Source organism: Dromiciops gliroides, chromosome 5 (assembly GCF_019393635.1).
Source record: "Dromiciops gliroides isolate mDroGli1 chromosome 5, mDroGli1.pri, whole genome shotgun sequence".
Taxonomy (NCBI): domain Eukaryota; kingdom Metazoa; phylum Chordata; class Mammalia; order Microbiotheria; family Microbiotheriidae; genus Dromiciops; species Dromiciops gliroides.
In genome coordinates this window covers 41,452,834-41,475,075 of record NC_057865.1, presented here as the reverse complement: position 1 = coordinate 41,475,075, position 22,242 = coordinate 41,452,834, and the positions used below count along the sequence as shown (strand labels likewise).

Below are 22,242 nucleotides of genomic sequence, written 5' to 3'. Positions count from 1 at the left end.
TTAGGGAACTCCACGGCTCGGCCCAGCTTAAATCCATCGGCCGTGACGTCACTGATCCTCGTCGAAAAACGGCGGCGGCACCACCACGCCGGGACTACAGATCCCAGGGGCTGCCTCTTCGCCGCCGACGTCAGAGACAGTAGAGCGGAAGCCGCGAATCGCACCACTTCCTCCTGGCTAGAGACGGGGAACTCGAGCGCTAGAGAGGGAGGAGTCGTCCTCCGCAATGCCCCGTGGCGTCACTTCCGCCAGGTGGCGGAAGGAGAAGCCCTCCGCTTGGCGCGAAACTCGTCCCTGGGGCTCGGAGCTCGTTTGCTTTCCCCCCCCTCCCCGGCTCCGGCCCCGGCTCCTCCCTTCCCCCAACGCTCCAGTCGCGCGCTCGGGGTTTCCTTCCGCCGCGTCTGCCGCCTCACTCCCGAACCTCATTCTGGACCTCAGTCGCCGGCGCCGCCGCCGCCTCAGGACGTCGGAGCCCCGAGACGGTGAGTGAGGGCGGCGGGCGGCGTTGGAAGCGACCGTTGTGTGGCCGGCTCGGGCCCGAGCGGCGGGCGGAGGCGGGCGCTGTCGTCGGTCCGGCGGCCCCGGGTCCCGCGACCCCGGGCCCCGCCGCCGCGACCGAGGGCCCCCTCAGGCCCTGGCCGCCGCCGGCCCGGAGGAGCCTGCATCCCCTCAGGCCCTGGCGGGGCGGCGTAGCGAGTCCCTGCAGGCCGGGCCAGCCCCGCCCCCCTTCCCCCTTTTCTCTCTCCTCCAGCCCCCCGCCGGGAGCCGGGCGGCCCGAGCCGGGGAGGAGAGGGAGCCAGGTGCGGGCCCCGCGGCCTCCCGGCTCGGGCCCGCACCCGCACCGACCGCCCACGGAAAGGCCGGGCCGTGACAGCGTTTCATGTCGTAGGTCCGAGATGTCGGAACGTGAGCGAGAACCGTATTACGTGAAGTTTGTGAAGGCGCAGGGCCACTCGGAGGCTTTCCGGACGGCCCTCGGGGTGAGTGAGGGGCGGTGTCCCCGCGGGGGTGGGCGGTGGGGGGGCCGGGCCCCGTGTGAGGCCGTGCGCCCCCTTTACGTGCCCCTTCCCTTCCCACAGTCTATGAAAGAATTCCAGTCGGAGGAGTATCTGCAGACCATCACCGAGGAGGAGGCGCTGGGCATCCAGAGGAACGACCGCTCCCTCTACGTCTGCGACCCCTTTAGCGGGGCCGTCTTCGAGCACCTCAGAAAGGTGCGGCCCGAGGGCTCTGCCCCCTCCCCCGTCTGTGTTCCCTGGGGGGGGGGAGCCGGGGTAACTGGGAAAGGACAAAATGCCTTACGATGGCAACATACAGGCACACCTAGGAGAGGGCCCTGCGATGGTGAAGCCACAGCCACCCTCGCCTAGCTTCTGCTGAGTTAAAAGAGGGTTACTGACACAGCTGCTGCACCAGTACCCCCAAATCATGCCGACTGGAGGAAGGGAAATCCTATAGAGATGTATACACGTACATATTCCTTTTCTGGAGCTGTGTCTTCTGTGTTTTCTTTTCTGTAGCTTGGCTGTAGAATTGTTGGCCCACAAGTAGTCATATTTTGTATGCAGCACCAACGATGTGTCCCCAAAGCAGAGTATCCGGTTTATAATATGATTATGGCAGATGTCACGATTTCTTGCACAAGCCTTGACAAAGAAACAAGGGTAAGATGTTTTAGTAGAATAATAACATCACTCTGTGCTTTTTTGCATGAATTTTTTTTGTTGGTTAATCTATACCATGAAATGTTTTGAATTTTATTTCACATACCACAAAGTAGAGGGCTATGACCTAGCAACATAAGAGGCAAGAAAGGGAATCATCAAATTGAGTTGTACCCAGTGCAAGTTGTCTTAACTGATGATGTTTTATAATAATATTGTTAATGCAATACAACCAAAGCCCTCCATATTAATATCATGAAAGCAATTTGTAATCTCACGTCCAGGCACAGGACTGTAGTTTTATACTCCTTAACTTCTGCCCCTGATACCCACTTCCTCTCCCTTCAGATTATAGATGCTCAGGACTCGAGCCAGCCACTAGCAAAGTGACTATGCGCTCTCATTCCAAAACGATATTTCTTTATTATATTGTTCTAAGTGCTCTCTATGAAAATGGTTAGAATTAGACTTTTAAATTTAAAAAAAATGAGTGAATTATGCTTTTACTGTCTTTCAGTAGACCCTTTTGAAGAATTACATTTTTCTTTGCAAATTGTTTACTTTAAAGATACATTTTAATATTGCTATGGTGATTGAATATTAACTTGTGGACTTAATATAGTGGATGCTGTAGAAAAGTGGTGACAGTGGTTATTGAGTAATATATTTTCTGTCTCTTCCTTTGGCACTCCAGAAAGAAGTTCATAAGTCTGTACAAATGATGGGTGGACGAGTTTGCAAAGACCTGAGTATATCCGTAACTCACCTTATTGCTGGAGAAGTTGGCAGCAAAAAATATTTAGTGGCTGCAAATCTAGGGAAACCTATTATGCTTCCGTCTTGGGTACAAGAGCTATGGAAGAAGTCACAAGAGAAGTAAGTTGTTCATTATAAGATTTAGAAAATTATGTATGAGATCATGTAAGCCAATCTGAAGGGTCCTCTGAAAAATGTTTTATGTCTTCTCTCCTTAGTCATTCAGTAACTTCAACAGTTTCAACACCATTCTATTTTTCAAACTCAAAAAGGTAAAAGTTTCTTAGGCCCTGAATGATGAGTGCCCATGCTAGGTAATGTGATGTGGAAAGAATATTGAGTTTGGGATCAGAGCACCTCTGTAATTGGAATGTGTCTGAACATTGGGCTAGCCAGTTCACCCATCTAGGTCTCCATTTCCTCATCAGTAACATAAAAAAGGTTGTCTTAGATGACCTCTGAGGTCCCTGCCCCCTCTCTATTTGGTTTCCTGTGAATCAGTCTATCTCCAGAATTGTCCACATGTATATCAGGTTCAAAGAGAGGGTAAAGTATGTTGAGCATAAATTGCCATTCAGAAATAGCCAAAGCATTCCTAGCAGAATAACTGTTTGCAAAGCAATCATTGAGTGGAAGATGCTTTAGTACCGGAAATTTCAAGCTTTTAGGTTGAAGCCTATGACTTAAAACATAGGATAAAAACACTTGAGGTGAGAGTTGGAATTTTTGGATAATGTATTCAGAGACAGGTTGTAGAGTGTAACAGTTTTTTTTCATATGAAAATTTGGATTCAGATTTTTCTGAGTGTTTCTCAGTCCACTCTTGTGACTTTGAATATGCTGTAATAAACCCAAAATATGAGAAAAGAAAATGATGGATAAAATATAAGCTGCTTCTAACACAAGTAAAATTTTTCATAACCCAGATTTTATGGGGTTTTTGTCTAATTTTTATTGTATAGTGAATGCTTTCCTTCTTGATTTTCCCCAGGTGTATGACGCAATTAACAGATATAAATATGGAAGATTTCAAATGCCCTTTATTTTTTGGCTGTACTATTTGTGTGACTGGTTTATGTAGCTTGGATAGAAGAGCAGTTCAGCAACTCACTGTTGAGAACGGAGGTCGATATATGGGACAACTGAAAATGAATGAATGCACACACCTCATTGTTCATGAACCAAAAGGTAAAAATGTTTCCAGGAAAGCAGTCCCCATAATTGTTACTATTGATGTCTATTGAGAGCAGCTAGGTGGCGCAGTGGATAAAGTACTGGGCCTAAAGTCAGGAAAACATAAGTTCAAATATGGCCTCAGACCCTTAGCAATTGTGTGACCCTGGGCAAATCATTTAACTCTGCCTCAGTTTCTTTATTTGTAAAATGAGCTGGAGAAGGAAATGGCAAACCACTCCCATATCTTTGCTGACAAAGAGTCAGACATCACTGAAAAATGACTAGAAAACGACTCATTTCTCTTGATGGTTGTTATTTTGTTTCTTTGTAAAATACCTTTGGGGAACATAGTTTGCTTAGAAGTTCCCTTTGTAGTAATACATTATCATGCCACCAGTGATGATAAAAATGATCAGGTAGCATTTTTAGTCCTTTACCAAATCTTATGGTTCTATGTGTTACTAGATAAAATTGTTTGGTGTTTTTTTTTTAAATTAAATTGGCTTTTTTTCTTTTATTCTAGGACATTGGTTACTTTACTAAATTGAGTGACTAATCCTTGTTCTGCTTTAAGAGTCAGTCTAGTCACTAAATCATTGGGTGGGCTGCTTGTTTTGTATGCATGGGTACTTCCCAAGAATGATGAGCCAGGGACCAGAGGAAGTGGAGGATATGCTATTGATAGCAAAGAATCTGAAAAAATGAGGTAACTTGGGTTCTCAAGCCTTTTGCTAAAAGGGTAATAGGGTCTCACATTCATGTCAGAGTTGACAAAGCTTTTCCCTTGCTGCACATCCTACCAGATAGATAGTGTAAGTGTTCTTATCCACGTTTTAGAGATGAGGAAGCTGAAGTTCAGAAAAGTTAAATGACTTGCCTGGGGTCAGCACCAAGAGTGAGCATCACAGATCCTGAAACCACCCCCCATGTCTTCTGACTTTTAGTTCTTGCCCTTTTCTTTCCCTATGCTGCTTCTCACTGTGATAAAGATGTGTATGTGGAATTCCAGTAAATGTCTTTCTAAGCTTTTCTGTATCTGTACAAGTGGACTTGAGAGGGGGACTTTCTGCTTGCTTCCTTTTTATTATCTTTGCTTGTGTTTGCTGAGCTGCCTCAGTGAAAGAGATGTAATCATTCAGGACCATGAATGTAAAGCTAAGTCTGAAATGAGTACAATATAAAGATTGTAATTAGATGAGTATAGGACATAGGATATATAGGACATTCTGGTTTTCAAGAATATCAGACATGGAATTCTAATTTGGTCACTTTGTTTTTCTACTTGATCCCATTTTCTCTTCATCCATGGTATCAAGTGTGCTGTATTTAAATACTTGGAGAAAATATCAGTTATATGTAGAATGTGATTGTAATTTGAATCAGCTTGATAGTAGAATAGTTTTGCTTTTTAAAATATTGAATTTTGTTACTTTTTTACTTCAACATATACTTTTTTCTCATGAATATAAATGTTTTTATGTTATAATGTTATAATTCAAACCAAACATGCCTGAAAAAGTTCCTTATCAGTGTTACAAGTTATTTTCTCTGTCACAGTATTTTCTAATATTGTGATTTTAATTCGGATTTTTATCCCCAGGCTTGGAAAATTTTGTAAAGGGAATTTTTAGCAGACTGTAATTTTTTTTTCTTATTACACATGGTAGGTCAAAAATATGAATGTGCCAAAAGATGGAACGTACACTGTGTGACAGTCCAGTGGTTTTTTCACAGTATTGAGAAAGGCTTCTGTCAAGATGAAGCCAAGTACAAGATAGAGCCTAGATCAGAAGCAAAGATAGTACCAGGTACTTCTACTCCTACTGGCCAGAACAGTGAAAGCTAGTGGTAAGTTCCTAACCAAATTTAAGTAAAATGATTTTTTTCCTGTATTGATTAGCTTAATGAAAGGATTTGTTTTATTAGTATTCATTGAGATGTTTCTTACTAGAATGAATATAGTATTCTACTTTCTTTCATTTATAATTGGACTGTAGAAAAATGACTTATCAGAATTATTCAGGGCTTAGTTCTTTTTATGATGTTTGTTATACCACTATTGATCTGTGGAAAGGCTGAGGAAATCAGCTTGAAAAACTGACAAAAATCAAAATGAATTCTTTAAAAACTCAGATCTTCTGAAGTACATGTTATTTAATTTTCTGTACATGTTATTATAGTTTGTTATCTTCATTTTTGTTGATGTTATATTTAAAATAGTTATGTTTGCTATATCTTAAAAGATGGAATTTTTTAAATTCCAAAATATTCTAAGCCTTTAGCACTTGAAGATTTACCTTGGAGGGGAAGGGAGAAATTCTATTATATAACACGAAAGAATTCTAAATAATGTCTTTTAAATGAAATTAGCTTCTGTAGTATAACACATTTAGTTTTTTATCTTTTCATATTTTGTCTTCTAGCTAAAATGCTGAATCTTATTGAAAAGTAAAAATCCTTTTCGATTGCAAAATCAAGTTCAGTGGGGGAAAAAACATAATCAGTGAGGACCTGATTTATTTATCTTCATTTATGAATGCTTGTCTTCATTACATTTTGATATGTAGGTCGTACTCTTTCAGATGTCAGTCACATATCTAACATCAATTCAAGTTGCATTAATGAGTCTACACATAATTCAGTTATGAACAACAAATTGGGGTCTCTACTTGAAAATCTACAAAATCTGGATATCAGCGCATTTCAAGCACCTGAGGATTTACTAGATGGCTGTCGGGTATGTCTGTAAATTGATCAACTCTTATGATATTTAGTACATGTTAATGTTCACGAGCCTTGTATTTATGGCCTTTGAGTCAATGAATCAACAAGTATTTATTAATTACTGTAAAAAAATTTTTATTAACTATAACTAATCTGAAAAAAATTATATAACTACTTATATGAAAATTTATAAGCTTAGAAAAATTATAATTGGGCCCTAAGTCCCATCTGGGGCACCATTCACATGTAAAAATATTTTTACTGACTTACTGGGCCTAATCTAACTGGGGGACCTAATCTGTTGGCTTTTTGACTATGGCTATCTGACTGCTATTAACTTAGTATGGGCCGTTTAAAAATGTCTCCACATTGCTCTGCTCCCAAATTGATAAGCAAATGATTAAGAAGCCTCTTAATTAAATAATCAAAGCAGAGTTTATTTATAAAAATCAATGCAAAAGAGTAAAGAAATGCAAATTATACAACCTGTCTGCTTTGAATATAATAAGGGCCTTTGCTGCCTCTTGCCTGAAGCTATACTGCTTGGACTGGTTTGCCTCCAATCCCAACTTTTACTCTTCTTCACCTTCACTCCAGCTCCCCTGCTTTGCTTTCACTGCTCCATTCCTTTCTTCTAACTCCAAGCCCCTTGCTTCACTCTTTAACTTCTCTCTCACTACTGTTGCCTCAGTCTCCTTAGCGACCCCCCTTTCTATACTGTTGTGACAAACCCCCAAGCGCTTCTTCTCTCACTCACCTGCTTGTGTCTCTAGCCTTTCCATCTAACTGCCATGCTGAACCCCTGAGTCTCTCTTAGTCCTCCGGTGTCCTCTCTTCTACCTCACTAAAAACAACCCTTTCTCCATACTGTTCTTTCTCTGTCTGCTCCATCAGTTCACCCCCCAAAGCGTTTCTAGCATCCCTTTCTCACCAACCTCCTTGCATTCTCTTAATCCTCCGGCATCTTCTTTCTGTCCATCTCCCTGGTATATATGTTCCTTCTCTCCCCTCAAACCTCGGACTCCCTGCGCCCCTGCACACGCCAAGGTAATCCGCCAGCCCCGTTAGAGCTGTGGCAGGGGGTGGGGGTGGGGGGCACGGGCTCCAGTCTGCCATGTCGAACCACACCTAGGGTTCGAGGGGACAGTGCCCCCTGCTGCATGCCCAGGACCAGCCGGGCAAGCCTGGGATACTTGTCTGCCTGGCCAGCGTTTCTTAAGGCCCATGGGGCTTTTCAGCTTGGCTGAAGTGGAGGAGCCTCAGCCCCTCTTACACAGAGAAAACCCCTGAGGGCCTAAGGCTTTTTCATCTCAGCCCAAAGGCAGGGTCCCCAAATCATGATAAATTCCCACATCACTTACTATGTGCCATGCACTGCCCTAAGTGCCAAGGACACAGAGGAAGACAGAAATGGCCCCTGCATCCTAGGAGCCCACAGTCTAGTGAGGGAGACAACATGCAAACAGCTGTCTACATTTAAGATACAGATGGATGTGTTAATGGGAGGTAATTTCAAAGACAAGCTGTTAGTGGAGGATCAGGATTGGGACAGCAAAGGTCTCTTGCAGAACATGGGATTTGAAATAAATATTGAAGCTGAGAGAGGTAAGGAGGGAGAGCATTCCAGGCATGTACCCCCAGTGAAAAAACAATCAGAAGATGACAGTGTCCTATGTGAGGAGCAGGAAAAAAAATCCAGTAATGCTAGAGTACACCGTGAAGTGTAAGAAAACTGGACAAGTGGGAACATGATAGGTCATAAATGGTTTTAAAAGCCAGAGGATTCAATATTTGATTCTGGAGTTAATAGGAAGCCATCTATAGAATTAGGATCATGATGTGAGCAGACCTGTGCTTTAGGAAGGTCATTTTGGCAACCAAGCAAAAGATAGATGGGAATGGGCAGGGGCTTGAGAAAGAAAGATAGTTCAGCAAGTTTGCTGCAAAAGTCTTAAGTGTGAGATGATAAGGGCCTACACAAGGATGTCAGGTATCAGCTGTGTGAGTGGAGAGAAGAGGAAGGATATGAGAGATGTGAGGGATGAAACAATAGGAGTTGGCAACAAATTGTTGATGTGGGGTGAATTTAAGTGAGAAGCCTAAGAGACAGGGAAGAAGATGGTGGGACCATTCATAGTAATAGGCAAGTTTGGATAAGGGGAGGGTTTTATAGAAAAAATAGTTATGTTCTAGACATGCGGAGTTTGTTTTCTGTGCAGCATCTAGTTTAAGATATTTAATAAGCAGTTGGTGATTCTAGCCTGGGGGGGGTCAGGAGAAAAGTTAGGGCTGGATGAATAGATATGAAAAAAGTTATAATTGAGTGACTGAGAACTAATGACATCATCAAGTGAAAAAGTCTAGAGGGAGAAGAGGACCCAGGACAGAGACTTGGGGAATCCCTGTGGTTAGTGGGCATAACCTGGTTGAAGAGTTATCAAAGGAGATGAAAAGGTAGTCAGACAGATAGGAAGAAAGGCAGCCGAGAGAACAGTGTAATGAAAACCTGCAGAAGAACGTGGTCAGCAATGACAGGCGACAGCAAGGGCAAGAAGCATAAGGATTAAGAAGACCATTCAATTCCATAATTGAGATTATTGGTAGTTTCTATCGAATGATGTTCAAAAGCCAGAGCACAGAAGAAGGTGAGGGAAGTGAGGCGAGGAGGTAAAAAGTAGGAGCTTTCTTAGGTGATTGATCGCATTGTTTTTGTTGAAGGCAAAGAGAGTATGAGAGAGGGGAGGAGGTGCCTTGTGAGGTATGAGAAGGGATGAAAAGCCTTAGATTGGTTGCTGTGGTCCTTGGGATAGTTATGGCCAAAATCAGTGGCCTTTTGGCAATACTTAACTCTCCTTGACCTCTCTGTAGCCTTTGACACTGTTGATCACCCTGTCCTTGATACTGTTTTTTCTAGACTTTCAGGACACCACTCTCTCCTGGTTTTTCTCTCTATCCATCAATTTCTCAGTCTCCTTTGCTGGGTCTTCTTCCAGATCACTCCCTTTAACTGTAGGTGTTCTCAGGATCCTGTCCTGGGTCCTCTTTTTGTCTCCCTCTGTACAACTTCACTTGGTGAGTTCATCAGCTCCCATGGATTGAATTATCTTTTATGTTGATGATTCTTAAATCTACCCATTCTGCACTAATTTCTCTGCTTACCTCCAATCTCACATTTCCAACAGATTTTCAGACATCTCGAAATAGACATGGAGTAAACATCTTATATTCACCATGTCCAAAACTGGACTTATTATCTTTCCTCCTAACTAAAAAGGGCAGTTCGGAGGGGAGCAAGCTTTGGACCTAGAGGTCCCTCATGATTTTCTGAACCCCAGTATTAGGGCAAGCCACCCAATTAACTCTCCCCATATTAAATTTGGCCCTTACACAGTCTTATTACACCTCACACCCCACCACATAGTCTTTAATCCAGTGACACTGGTCTCCTTGCTGTTTCTCTAAGAAGACGCTCAGCTCAGCAATTTTTGTTTGTTTGTCCTCCATGCCTGGGATTCTCTCCCTCCTCATCTCTACTTACTGGCTTCCCTAGTTTCTTTTAAATCCCAACTAAAATCCCATCTTCTACAGGAAGCCTTTCCCAATCCCTTATTTCTAGTGTTTTTCCTCTCTCAATTATTTCCTATTTATCTTGTATAGAACTTTTTTGTACACATTTCTTTGTTCATTGTCTCCCCCGTTAGATTATGACCTCTTCAAGCACAGGGACTGTCTTTTGCCTCTTTTTGTATCTCCAATGCTTAGCACAGTGCCTGGCAAATAGTATGCATTTAATAAATGTTTATTGATTATTAAACATCTTGGATATATCTTTAACTCAGTGTGTTCAAAACTGAACTTAATTTATTCTTTCCCAATTGTTCCCCTTTTCCTAACTTCTTTCTTACTACTGTCAAGGGCACCACCATTATTCCAAGTTTTGCAGCCTGACCTTCTCTCTCTCTCTCTCTCTCTCTCTCTCTCTCTCTCTCTCTCTCACACACACACACACACACACACAGCCATTCAGTAATTCCAGTGGCTCTTGAGTCTAGGATTAAGTTAAAAATTACCATGCTTATAAAGTCCTTTAATAACCTGAACACTTCTACCTTTCTAGTTTTTTCCCACTTACTCTGTGATCCAGTGACACTTGCCTACTGGCTTTCTCTTATTTCTTTTGTACGTAGTTGCTGCATGGAGGTTTCCCCATTAGAATGTGTGCTTCTTGAGAGCAGGGTCTGTTCTCAAGTGTTTAACATAGTGCTTAACATATACTTGGAACTAAAATGTTTTAAATGATTTGATTACACTTATAATGGACTCAAAATGCCAAAGAGCAGTTTGTTTTCTTCTAAAGGCAATAGGGAACCACTGATGCATCTTGAGGAGTGGAGCAAAAAAGACCTATACTGTAGGAATACCAGTTTTGCAGATATGTGCATATTAGTTTGGAGAGGGCAATTATAGAAAATTAGGTGGTGGGAGTAATCAAGGCGTAGTTGATAAAAAGATTTAGACTAGGATTATGGTCATATCAGTAAAGACAGAACAACAAATAAATGAAATATGATAACAGAATTGACAAGATGTAGCAACTGATGGATATGAAGGTGAGGGAGAGTCTTTTATATTCTAAAAAAGAATGTTCGGGGCAGCTAGGTGACAGAGTGGATAAAGCACCAGCCCTGGATTCAGGAGGACCTGAGTTCAAATCTGGCCTCAAGCCCTTGACACTTAGTAGCTGTGTGAGCCTGGGCAAGTCACTTAACCCTCACTGCCCCCACACACACAAAAAAAGGACTATAAAAGACCTGCTGCAACTTTAAATTAGCAAGAATGTCAAGTTCTCAAGGAGAACTGGAGAGTTCAGCAAATAGCTTTGGCTTAAGAGGCAGCTTAGCATGGTGGAAAGAGGTAACAGGAGACCTGATTGAGCAATGGATCTGACACTTAATAACTGTCATTCTCTACAACTTGCTTAACCTCCTGTCTCCTCAACTATAAAGTAGGAATAATATATCAGTCCTTGTGCAAACTGTCCCCACAGAATTACTGTGAGGAAAATGTTTTGTATACCTTATAGTTCTATAAATGTATACTGTAGATCAAACCGGGGGTAGATTTTGCCAATCCAACAGCAAAAGTGTGGTCATAATATGAGATATATGTTTGGGGTTGTTTGGGAGTTGAGTACCATATACCTTAGCCTAAGGCAAATAATTTCTTATTCTTTCTTTGCAGATATACCTTTGTGGTTTTAGTGGCAGAAAGTTAGATAAACTGAGAAGACTTATTAATTCTGGTGGTGGAGTTCGCTTTAATCAGCTCAATGAAGATGTGACCCACGTTATTGTTGGCGATTATGATGATGAGTTAAAACAGTTTTGGACTAAATCAACACACAGGTTCTGACTATATTTACTTTACAGCAGTTTCTTTGGTGTTAATGGCTTTATTGTAAATTGTAAATATGGCTATAAACATTGTGCATATAAGACCATTGTGCAAAGAATGATCTTCATGATTCGAGTAATAGATCGTGATTATATTTACTGTTTTCATAGGCCTCATGTAGTGGGACCAAAATGGCTGTTGGAATGTTTTAGTAAAGGTTATCTGCTTTCTGAGGAGCCATACATTCACTTGAATTACCAGCCAGTGGAGATAACTGTTTCAGATGAGCCAGGAATGAAATCAACCCTTTCCAAAAGAAATAACAGTTTTTCCAAAAAAGAATTCGTGGATACAGAGAAACATCAGCAAGCTGAAGAAGACTTACTCTCCCAATATATGAATGATCACATGACAGTAGGTAAGAACTGTATGTCAGATTTTTTTGAGAATGATGATTTTTTTCTTAAAACTGTATCCAAAATTATTTATGTTGTTAATTGATAAAAATATCAACTTTAATTTTCAGTTAGCTTGTTTGTCCTTAAAATATCCCTGTAAGATAGAGGGATGTTTTTATCCTCTCCTTTGTAAATTGTGAAACTCGGACATTGACATTTTTTTTGTGCTGCAACTAAAACCCAAGTCTCATTCCCAGCTCCATCAGTACTCCAGTAAATTTACTTGCATCTCAGTATATTTTAGCATAAGATTAAAACTTTAGGTAGTGTAGGTTGGTGTTTTGCTTTCTAAACTGAAAGATGCTTTTACATTGCTTTCTTTCTTTTTTAAACAACTTTTGAAGACTTAAGAACTCCAGTCACTGCAACAAGCATTTACTGTGCACAGGTTTCTAATTGTGACTACATTTGCTTCTTGAACGTCCTATGAATAAACAGCCCTATGGGTGAACTCTGAATCCCTCTGAATCCCCAACCAATCAACAAGTATTTTTAAAATAATTTTTTCTCTTCCTTCCTATTCCCCCCACCCAATTAAAAAAAAAAAAAACTTATAACAAATACCTATAGTCAAGCAAGACAAACTTCCTACATTCAGCAAGAATTTTTAAAGCATGTGCTATGCCAGGTACTGTGGATAAAAAGACACACAGTAGCTAGACAGGCCCCACTCTCCAGAAACTTAGATTCTAAAGGGAGAGGAAGACACCGGACACATTTACAGGTATGCACAAGGCAGATTTAAAAACTAAATGTGTAGGGAAACCACTCTGGTCTCATGAAGAAGGTGTCACATAGGCCAAGTCTTTGAGGAAACTGGCCAGTTGGAACATAGACATGGAGGTGGAGTGTCACATATGAGAAACACAAGAAGGCTGGTTTGGCTTAATCATAGAGTATGTGAAGGGAAGGAATTCACTCCTTCCTTACCTCTGCTTCCATAGAGTCCCTCTCTTCCTTTTGGAAATAACTCTTCTTTATGAAGCCCTTTCCTAGTTCCCCAAACACTAATGTTCTCACTTCCAAACTACCTTGAATTTAACTACTTTGTATATTTTTGTATCTATAAACTTCATAATTATAATGCTGTATATATTTTAATATGTAGTTCTTATCTCTTCCACTAGAAGCTAAGCCCCTTGCAAGTAGAGATTGTTTCATTGTATTTGTAAGTGCCCAGCACATTTCAGACATTTAATAAATAGAGGACTTACCCAGGGACATATAACTCGTAAGTGTCTGAGGCCAGATTTGAACTCAGGTCTTTATGACCTCAGGTTCGTTTCTCTATCCACTTCTCTACTAGCTGCTTCACTAATTACAACAGTTTAAATGGGAAGAACTACAACAGAACAATTGAATCTGATTGCTTCAAAAGTATAATGATGACTAGCTGTGTGACCCTGGGCAAGTCACTTACCCCCCCATTGCCTCACTTAAAAAAAAATGTATAATGATGGAGCAAGTTTGGCAGTAAAGGAGAGATATGAAAAGATGTTTCCTTCCTCTTTTCAGAAGTGAGTGTTCATGTGTGTGGAACCTGACTTTTAATATTAAACTTTTGGGTTCTTTTTATTAGTTTTAGAGACTTTTTATTTCATTCTCTTTTTAAATTCTTTATTATAAAGCATTGCCCTCTGTAAAGGGCTTGAAAGAAGAAAGTGTGGAAAATGTACATGCTGCAAAAACAAAAAAAAAAAAATTCCACAGGTACCAGTAGACAACTTCAGCTTTCTATCAGTGTTGTCCCTCCTTTTCCAATTACAGCTTTCTCAGATTATTTTAATGCCTCATCTTCTATACTAGGCTTCCTTGATAATAATAGTCAACATTTATCCATTGCCCTTTTAAGTTACTTGTTACTTTGATTCTTTAGAGATTTTGATCCTTCCATGATTTGCATCCATATAGGCATCATCAGGATAATATTAGTATTAAAAAGCTTAGGCATCGGGGCAGCTAGGTGGCGCAGTGGATAGAGCACTGGCCCTGGATTCAGGAGGACCTGAGTTCAAATCCGGCCTCAGACACTTAACACTTACTAGCTTAACCCCAATTGCCCCACCAAAAAAAAAAAAAAGTAAAAAGCTTAGGCATCACATTGGAGTTATTAAAAGTACTGGACAGTTTACAATATACTAATTAGTGTGATTTCTTACTCTTTTTCATCTGCAGTTCCTGTCCAGTATGTACACTGTAAACATATCAAGAGACTAGTCTCTAAATTTATGCCTTAATCTGGCCAGAAGACATTCTTCATTTATTTTTTTCCTATTCAGATAGTTAACTTTTGAAGGTTCACTTATCTTTTCTTTTTTTTTTTTTGGCGGGGCAATGGGGGTTAAGTGACTTGCCCAGGGTCACACAGCTAGTAAGTGTTAAGTGTCTGAGGCTGGATTTGAACTCAGGTACTCCTGAATCCAGGGCCAGTGCTTTTTAACCACTGTGCCATCTAGCTGCCCCCTCACGTATCTTTTCGATGAGGTCCTCAGAAGCAAATGTGACAGTAAAAAGAATGGACAGAATTTGGAGTCAGAGGGCCTGAGTTCAAGTCCCACTATTACTTCTTTTTGTTAGTGTGATTTTAAACTTAAGCCCACTTAAGTCCTGGGCTTCCTTTTTTCCCTTTATAAAATGAGACATAATAATATAATCTATGATTTTTTTTTCCCTTAGTATATCTTGAAAATCAGTTTCAGTTTTTTCAAAATCAGATTGCTTATATTATGGACTTCTTGATATGAGCTTGATCTGATCCAGTTCTTTTTCTTCATCTTCTGGCCATTTCTTCTGAGAGGAGGAGGGACTACATTGAAGATTGAGCTGTCCAAATGTAGTGTGGTTCTATTGTTATCGTTCTTTGGCAAAAGTGCCATTTTAAATTATTTTCTTTTTCTCTTTAGTGCTGTCACTACTTAATTGAGTACTACTGGCCTTCAGAGTACCTGAAAAAACCATTTATGTGACTCATGGTCCTAACTTCAGCAACAAATTATGATTGGAATCTGAATTTGCTCCCATTGAGAACATTTTTTCCTTTCTCTTTTCAGATGAAGGTGAGAAGTCAGAAATTGGGATCTTTAATGATTCCACTCATACTTTACAAGGGGATAATGAGTCTTTCCTCAGCCACAATTCACCACCTGAGACCTCTACAATTATTGAAGGTTTGTTTAGCCGGAAGAAGTTCCTTGTTGTGGGTTTTAGTGAAGAAGATGAATCTTGCATTGTCGACGTTATTAAAGAAAATGCTGGAAAAATTCTGCCCCTCCAAAGCAGAACTATTGCTGACTATGCTGTGGTTCCTTTACTGGGGTGTGAAGTGGAGTCCACTGTAGGAGAAGTTGTTACAAATACATGGCTGGTAAGAGGAAACTGTGACAGCTGAAACATCAACAAGTAACATTGTTAGTAATAATGATCAGAATTTGTGATTGAAGGATAGCTGTGAATACATTGATTGTTATTGCATACACAGTTCTACTATAATAAACTAATAGATTTTATAATGAGTACTCTCAAGTTGTTAGAATTCAGAAACAAAGCAAATATTGACATTTAAGAAGTAATTGGTTTTGGGGGCAGCTAGGTGGCGCAGTGGATAGAGCACCGGCCCTGGAGTCAGGAGTACCTGAGTTCAAATCAGGCCTCAGACACTTAACACTTGCTAGCTGTGTGACCCTGGGCAAGTCACTTAATCCCAATTGCCTCACTAAAAAAAAAAAAAAGAAGTAATTGGTTTTAATCTAAGTAACACTGTGGGGGAGAGGGAGGTACAGAGAAATGTAATTGTAAAGCATGGTTCAGGAACATAAATGAGGGCCAAATCTTATAGTTATTAATATTTTCACCTAATGACCTAGCTTTAATCTTATTTATTCTATATGATGGAGGAAATTTTTTTTTAATCAGACCTGTGATTTCATTGCTCTAGTGAACTGCAGTTGAGGAAATTCCTTTTATTAACACCTAAGATTCTGAGAAGTTAAATGATTGGCTCAGGGTGGCCCAGGCAGTAGGTATCAGAGGCAGAACTTGAACCCATGTCTTTCTGACTCCAAGGTCAGCTCTCTATCTACTATGCTTGTTTCCTTCTTAATTTAAAGTTTTTTTCTTATTCTCAGTGAAGGGGTGAGTGGCTGTGTTTGTGTATATATACATATATATTGAATACATATAATTGAAACTCTTGAGAAAAAAATGAAATCAAATTTTGCACTAAGATAATTAATGGTTCCCATCTAGATAAGAGTTTTTATAACTGAAATTGCATTACACCTTGATAACATGTTCCTCTTTTTGTTTTCTCTCTTCTAAGATTACTTGTATTGAACAGCAAACTCTTTTTGACCCAGAATCAAATCCACTCTTCACGCCAGTACCAGTATTGGAAGGAAGTGGTACTCCTTTAGAAAACTGTGTTCTTTCATTCAGTCAATTTATTGGATCAGAGAAAGATTCTTTGGTATATTTAGCAAGCCTGCTTGGAGCAAGGTGGGTATTCTCATTAGCATGTAGCCTTGATGTACTTCAAAACAGTCCTGCTGAGCTTCTTAAACTTTTTCCACTCAAGGACCCCTTTTCACCAGAGAAATGTTTTCCCAGTCCCCGGGTATATGGATACATAAAATAGGTGTACAAATCAAATATTTACTGCCAAAGTTTTCTTGACTCCCACATTCAGTTACCCATATGGGATAGAGACCCAAGCTTAAGAAGCTTTGCACTAAAATATGCACAATAGGATTTGTCTTTGTCCCTTTATGCAATATGTACATGTAAAGTAATGACTCAACAGGACTGCGTGCCATCTGAACAAGCCACACATACTGTGGTGTGAGTCACGGAAGTTGTCCCATGCCTCTGCTCCACTCCAGGCCACCTCTCCTGTGCCTTATATTACCTCCACCTGAATCAATGTCTTGCACCTCATACTTAACATGTCCGAAAGTAAACAGGAATGAGGGCTAACCACCCCCAGACCTGCCTCACTTCTAAAACTCCTATTTCTGTTGGTGACTCCATGATTTTCCCTGATTTGAAACTCCAAAGGCATCTTCTCTACTCACTCACTAAACTTACCAAGTCTTTCCTTATAATAGCTTTTGCATCTGTCCCCTTCATATTCATCTCCTCTCAGAAATGTCATAAACTCTCTCCTCCACACTCTCTTCACCTTTGGACCCCTGCTCACTTCTGGTGCTGTCCTGATGGGTGGGAATGAGAGAAAACCCACTTAACTCTCTGGCTATCCCAAAACTGTAACTCTCTTCCATCTCCTTTGCATATCATGCCAGCTGCTATAGTGCCCTCCCCTGCTAGTGCTAGTGATTCTGGAAGGACCTTGATAGCAGAGGCTGGCCCTATCGATGGCTCCACTCACCATGCTTGCAATTCTTTAGTACAAATTTTGCCTGTTAGAATAGAAGCTTATTGAGGACAAGAGCTATGCCACGTTTGTATTCATATCCTCAGGACCTAGCTTAGTGCTTTTTTTTTTTTTTAAGTGAGGCAATTGGGGTTAAGTGACTTGCCCAGGGAAGTGTTAAGTGTCTGAGGCCGGATTTGAACTCAGGTCCTCCTGACTCCAGGGCCAGTGCTCTATCCACTGCGCCACCGAGCTGCCCCTAGCTTAGTGCTTTTTGTACCTACTACCCTATTTTAGACCCTGATTAACCTATTCTCCTGAACCACTGTAACAGCTCCCATTTGGCCTCCCTACCTCCAGGCTCTTCCCTCTCCAGTCCATCCTTCACTCAACTGCAAAAATAATTTCTCTGAAGCACAGGTCTGACCATGTCACTCACTGACTGGCTAAGAAGCCTTCAGAGACGCCCAAGTCCCTCTGTAGTATCAAATACTAGATGCTTAGCTTGACATTTAAAGTGTTCTCATTCAGCTTTCAAGCTTCCTTTTGTAGCCTTAGTTCCTAACACTCCCCTTTACACATTCTTCTCCTCTTCTAAGCCAGATGTGCCATTCTACCACAGTGCATTCCAGCCCACATGATCCCTGTGCCTTGAATCCAGTCCTTTCTTATCTCCATCTTTGAAGATTCTTCTTCACTATTCAGCTCCCCTTGCCTCATTTCTCCCACCCACTCTTCATCCTATTATGCTTTGTCTAGATCTCTCTTTTGCCTCTCTTCTCTGTCCCTACTCTGTTTTGTTTTTTTAAATTTATCTGTGTCCCTTGCCCTGTCTGCCCCTCTCTGCCCTTTCCCCAGTAAAATGTCAACATCTTCTTGGAAAGATTTATGGAAAGTGATGCAGAGGTGAAGGAAGCAGAACCAGGAAAAGTGTCCCCATAATGACTGCAGCCTTAAAAGAGAGAGAAAATGAATGCTTTGCAGTTAGAATGGCTTCAACTCTGCTCCAGAGAAGAGATGAAAACATGCAGCTCCCTTCCTTCTTTGCATTGTTGGGGGAACTCTTGAGTGTAGAATATTACATATACTGTTGGACTCTGGTGACATGAGAGTTTTGCTGAACTGCTTTTTGGGGGTCTTTTCCCCCATCTTCTATCTCCCTTAGAAGGGATTGCTAGCTGGATAGGGGAGGAAGGAGGAATATTCTGGAAATGAAAGTGACATGGAAAACAAAAATGAATTAATAATTACTTTTTAAAAGAAAAAACTTCTCAAAAGCAGATAATATTGACATTTTATAGATAAAGAAAACAAGGCACAGGGATGATTTGACCATGGATGTACAGCTAGTAAGTGGTAGTATTGGGACTCACAGCCAGGCTTTTGTGTTTCTTTCTTTCTCTAGACCACATTGCTTCTCAGTTAGCTACCACATGACTATCAGACTAACTTGGACAATTGTGTCAGAATACATTTCTCCCAGCCCCAAATGGAAATTTATGGAGAAAATGTGAGCTTTTTAGGTTTTAACTATTCACATTTTCTCAGGCAGATAATCCAAACAGCCCCACCCAGTGTTCAATTTCATATTTCAGATAGGCACAGAACAATTTGGGTGTGCTTGTATGTTCTCTTGTCTGTAAGCTCCCAAGCTTTCCTCATTTTGGGGTATCTTCCCTAATACCTAGCAAAAAGGGCATCTGGCTGTTTTGGGTTTTGGTTTCCCATCCCATTCCATTATTTGAGGGGTGGAACAGAACAGGTCTAGTATTTTCCTTCTACCCAGCCTTGTCACTGTATCAGTAGGTCCCTAACATCTCTCTGCCTTGGTTTTCTCACCTGTAAAATGGATATAAATTCCTTTCTATCCAACATTGCTTTGTTGTGAAGATCAAAGGAAATTTGCATGTGTAAGCTCTTGGGGAAGTTGAGAACAGATTTATGGACAGGCAACATTATTGCTACCTGCTCTCTGTTCTGCTTGCCATCTGCTTTTGGCCAATAGAGTGAAAGTAAATATGTAAATAATTGCATAGGTTAAAAGTTTTGTGGTGGTTTTTTGTTTGTTTTTGTGGGGCATTGAGGTTTAAGTGACTTGCCCAAGTTCACACAGCTAGTGTCAAGTGTCTAAGACTGGATTTGAACTTAGGTCTTCCTGAATCCAGGGCCACTGCTTTATCCACTGCGCCACCTAGCTGCCCCCTAAAAAAGTTTTTTGTTTATTACTTGTAGGAATATTTGTATTTTGGTTCTGTTTTTAAATAAGAGTGATCATCTCTAGTCTAGTAATGTTTTTTTTGTATCATTCTGTTTTTATTTAGTCAGAAGAACTTAACATCCTTTATTGTTTGCCTCTCACCCAGATAAATTATTGTATTAGCCAGGTCAGCTTATTAAATGTCTGCATCTACACTTTTAACAATTTCAGAGTTCAAGAATTCTTTGTGCGCAAGGACAGTGCGAAGAATGACATGCTTGCTAGTACCCATCTTATAGTAAAACAACCTGATGGCTCTAAATATCAGGCTGCACAGAAGTGGGGATTACCTGCAGTGTCTATGGCTTGGATATTGGAGACTGCTAAGTTGGGGAAGAGAGCAGAGGAATGCAACTTTCTGGTTGGAAATGTGCCCAAACAAGGTTGGCAAATTGACTTTGTTTTGTTAAGAGTATTTCTGTCACTAATTGATTCGTAGAATCATAGACGTACTAGTTCAAAACCCTCTTATTTTACAAATGAAAATCATTCAAAGCAATATTGATTTATCGAATGACTGCACGATACTTTAAAAAAAAAATGAAAACAGCCCTTGTTCCCATAGATCTTATTGTTGGAGCAAAACAACTTGGTAGGACTAGTAAGAAGGATACTGACTTATATTGGGGTTCTGTCCTAGGAAAGAATTTTGATTTTTGCTTTTACAGTTTGGACACTTGTCTTTTAAAGTCAAATTAAAGCCTAATAGGTTACTGTTTTAAATTGTCTTTGGGGTTGGAAACATAGCACAGATAATTTTCATCATCTGTCACCCCAAGATACACAACTAAAGGAGGGTTTCCATAGTCTCAAAAAGTTTTTTTAAATTGCAGAATTAAACAAAGAGCAAGTGCTAAAACTGGAAGGTCCGGGTTCTGTTTCGTGTTGCCACCATGCAACTAAAATGGAATGGAACCCTTTCTAGCAGGAGTGCTTGCTCTCTCAGGTCCTGGATCCCTCTGGCTGTCTGCCTGATGTCCACAGCCTGTGGGCCATTCTCAGAATGTTTTTAAATGCTCAAAGCCAAAAAACATGGGGTTACTTGGGAAGACAATTATATTGAATAGTAGGAGAAAATTTGGTTTTAAGTTCATAGATGCCAGGTTAAGAACCTGTTGAAAAGCTCAGAGTTTGAAAGAAGTGCTGGGAACAGCTCTCCAAACCACTTCTCATTTCCCAAGGACAGTTGGGAAATTCAGCAAACATGAGATGGAGACATCATAACTTTGATTTGTTTCTCCAAAATATAAGCAACCTATGTTTCATTCTTAGTAGTCATAAACATGCAGCAACTTCAGCTATATATTTGTTCTGCCAGTAGCTTGCAAACATCTAACACTTAGAGTACCTATAGGCATGAGATATCTTGTGAGGATCATTCAGGCATAATAATAATGAAAAAGAAGTTGAGTAAGGAGAGCATGTTATATGTGGGACTTTAGTTTTCTCACAGAACGATGTATAAATTATTCATTATGTTCACTTTAAGCTGTATTTTTTAAATACAAATTGCTAAAAAACAGTTTGAAAGAGCAATCTTTTTTTTTCCCACTAGAGATGGATTGAACCAACACAGTTTCTAAAATAACTATTTTTAGTGATATAGATGTAAGTCTATTCCAACCCTCATTCATTTAGTGCAAGCTACTCTGTTCTTGTAAGGGCAACATACTTCCCTTCTTTCTATGGAAAGGTGTTGGTCACCCTGGGTGTGGAACATTCCATTCATTGTCAAATTTTGTCTGTTCCTGAGCGTGGCTTAACTGTTATAAGGGGTAGACAAGATATATATAGAAATAATATATATGAAAAAACAAAAGATGTCAAGGGAAAAAGAAAATAGATGGACCATACTCAATGTTGAGGTTGATGTGTGCGTTAGGGCTTTAGGTATAGGCTGAGGGTTGGGGGATAAGGGCATTATTGGTTCATACCTGCATTATTTCTTTTAATCCTGCAGAAGAAAGTTTTGAAAGTCAGGTGACAGTAGACAAGACTTATTCAGATACTTCAGAGAATTCTAGCATGGTCCTGGAACCTGAAAAAAGAGCACCTGTTACACCTTTAGATGTAAACAGGTTTCAGAGTAAAACTTTTCATAACGTGATTTCACAACACAGTAAGAAGTCTTCCGCCCCTCCTATTGAAGTACAGCCACTTCAGAAAGAGCCTTCTCTGCACCTTGACACACCATCTAAATTTCTGTCCAAAGATAAACTCTTCAAACCTTCTTTTGATGTAAAGGTAAGAACTCATTGGTTAATACTGTCCGCCTTGTAGTTTGAATGGTTAACACCAAATACTCCATCTCCCCATAGCACGTGGGGCCATAGATTTTCCCAAAGATGTCAGCAAGCAAATTTGTATTATTTTCACTATCGGAACAAGACAAGGGAAGATAAAAAATGTTGTTGATTTGACTTCTCGCACATTATAGGTTTTATA

The 22,242-nt window shown here is 40.4% G+C and overlaps 1 protein-coding gene across 1 annotated transcript in view; it reads left to right on the top strand.

Moving 5' to 3' along the window:
• Positions 1 to 326: 326 nt before the first annotated feature.
• The window catches only part of TOPBP1 (DNA topoisomerase II binding protein 1), a 42,911-nt gene continuing 20,995 nt past the window's right edge, over positions 327 to 22,242 (top strand). Inside the window, exons 1-14 of the mRNA XM_043968377.1 lie at positions 327 to 482; positions 890 to 980; positions 1,080 to 1,214; positions 1,521 to 1,664; positions 2,359 to 2,540; positions 3,412 to 3,608; positions 5,264 to 5,438; positions 6,159 to 6,333; positions 11,562 to 11,725; positions 11,885 to 12,132; positions 15,223 to 15,536; positions 16,491 to 16,666; positions 19,969 to 20,180; positions 21,758 to 22,041. Coding sequence (XP_043824312.1) covers positions 897 to 980; positions 1,080 to 1,214; positions 1,521 to 1,664; positions 2,359 to 2,540; positions 3,412 to 3,608; positions 5,264 to 5,438; positions 6,159 to 6,333; positions 11,562 to 11,725; positions 11,885 to 12,132; positions 15,223 to 15,536; positions 16,491 to 16,666; positions 19,969 to 20,180; positions 21,758 to 22,041 — 2,490 coding nt within the window. The 5' untranslated portion in view covers positions 327 to 482; positions 890 to 896. The remainder of the gene's footprint in view (positions 483 to 889; positions 981 to 1,079; positions 1,215 to 1,520; positions 1,665 to 2,358; positions 2,541 to 3,411; positions 3,609 to 5,263; positions 5,439 to 6,158; positions 6,334 to 11,561; positions 11,726 to 11,884; positions 12,133 to 15,222; positions 15,537 to 16,490; positions 16,667 to 19,968; positions 20,181 to 21,757; positions 22,042 to 22,242) is intronic.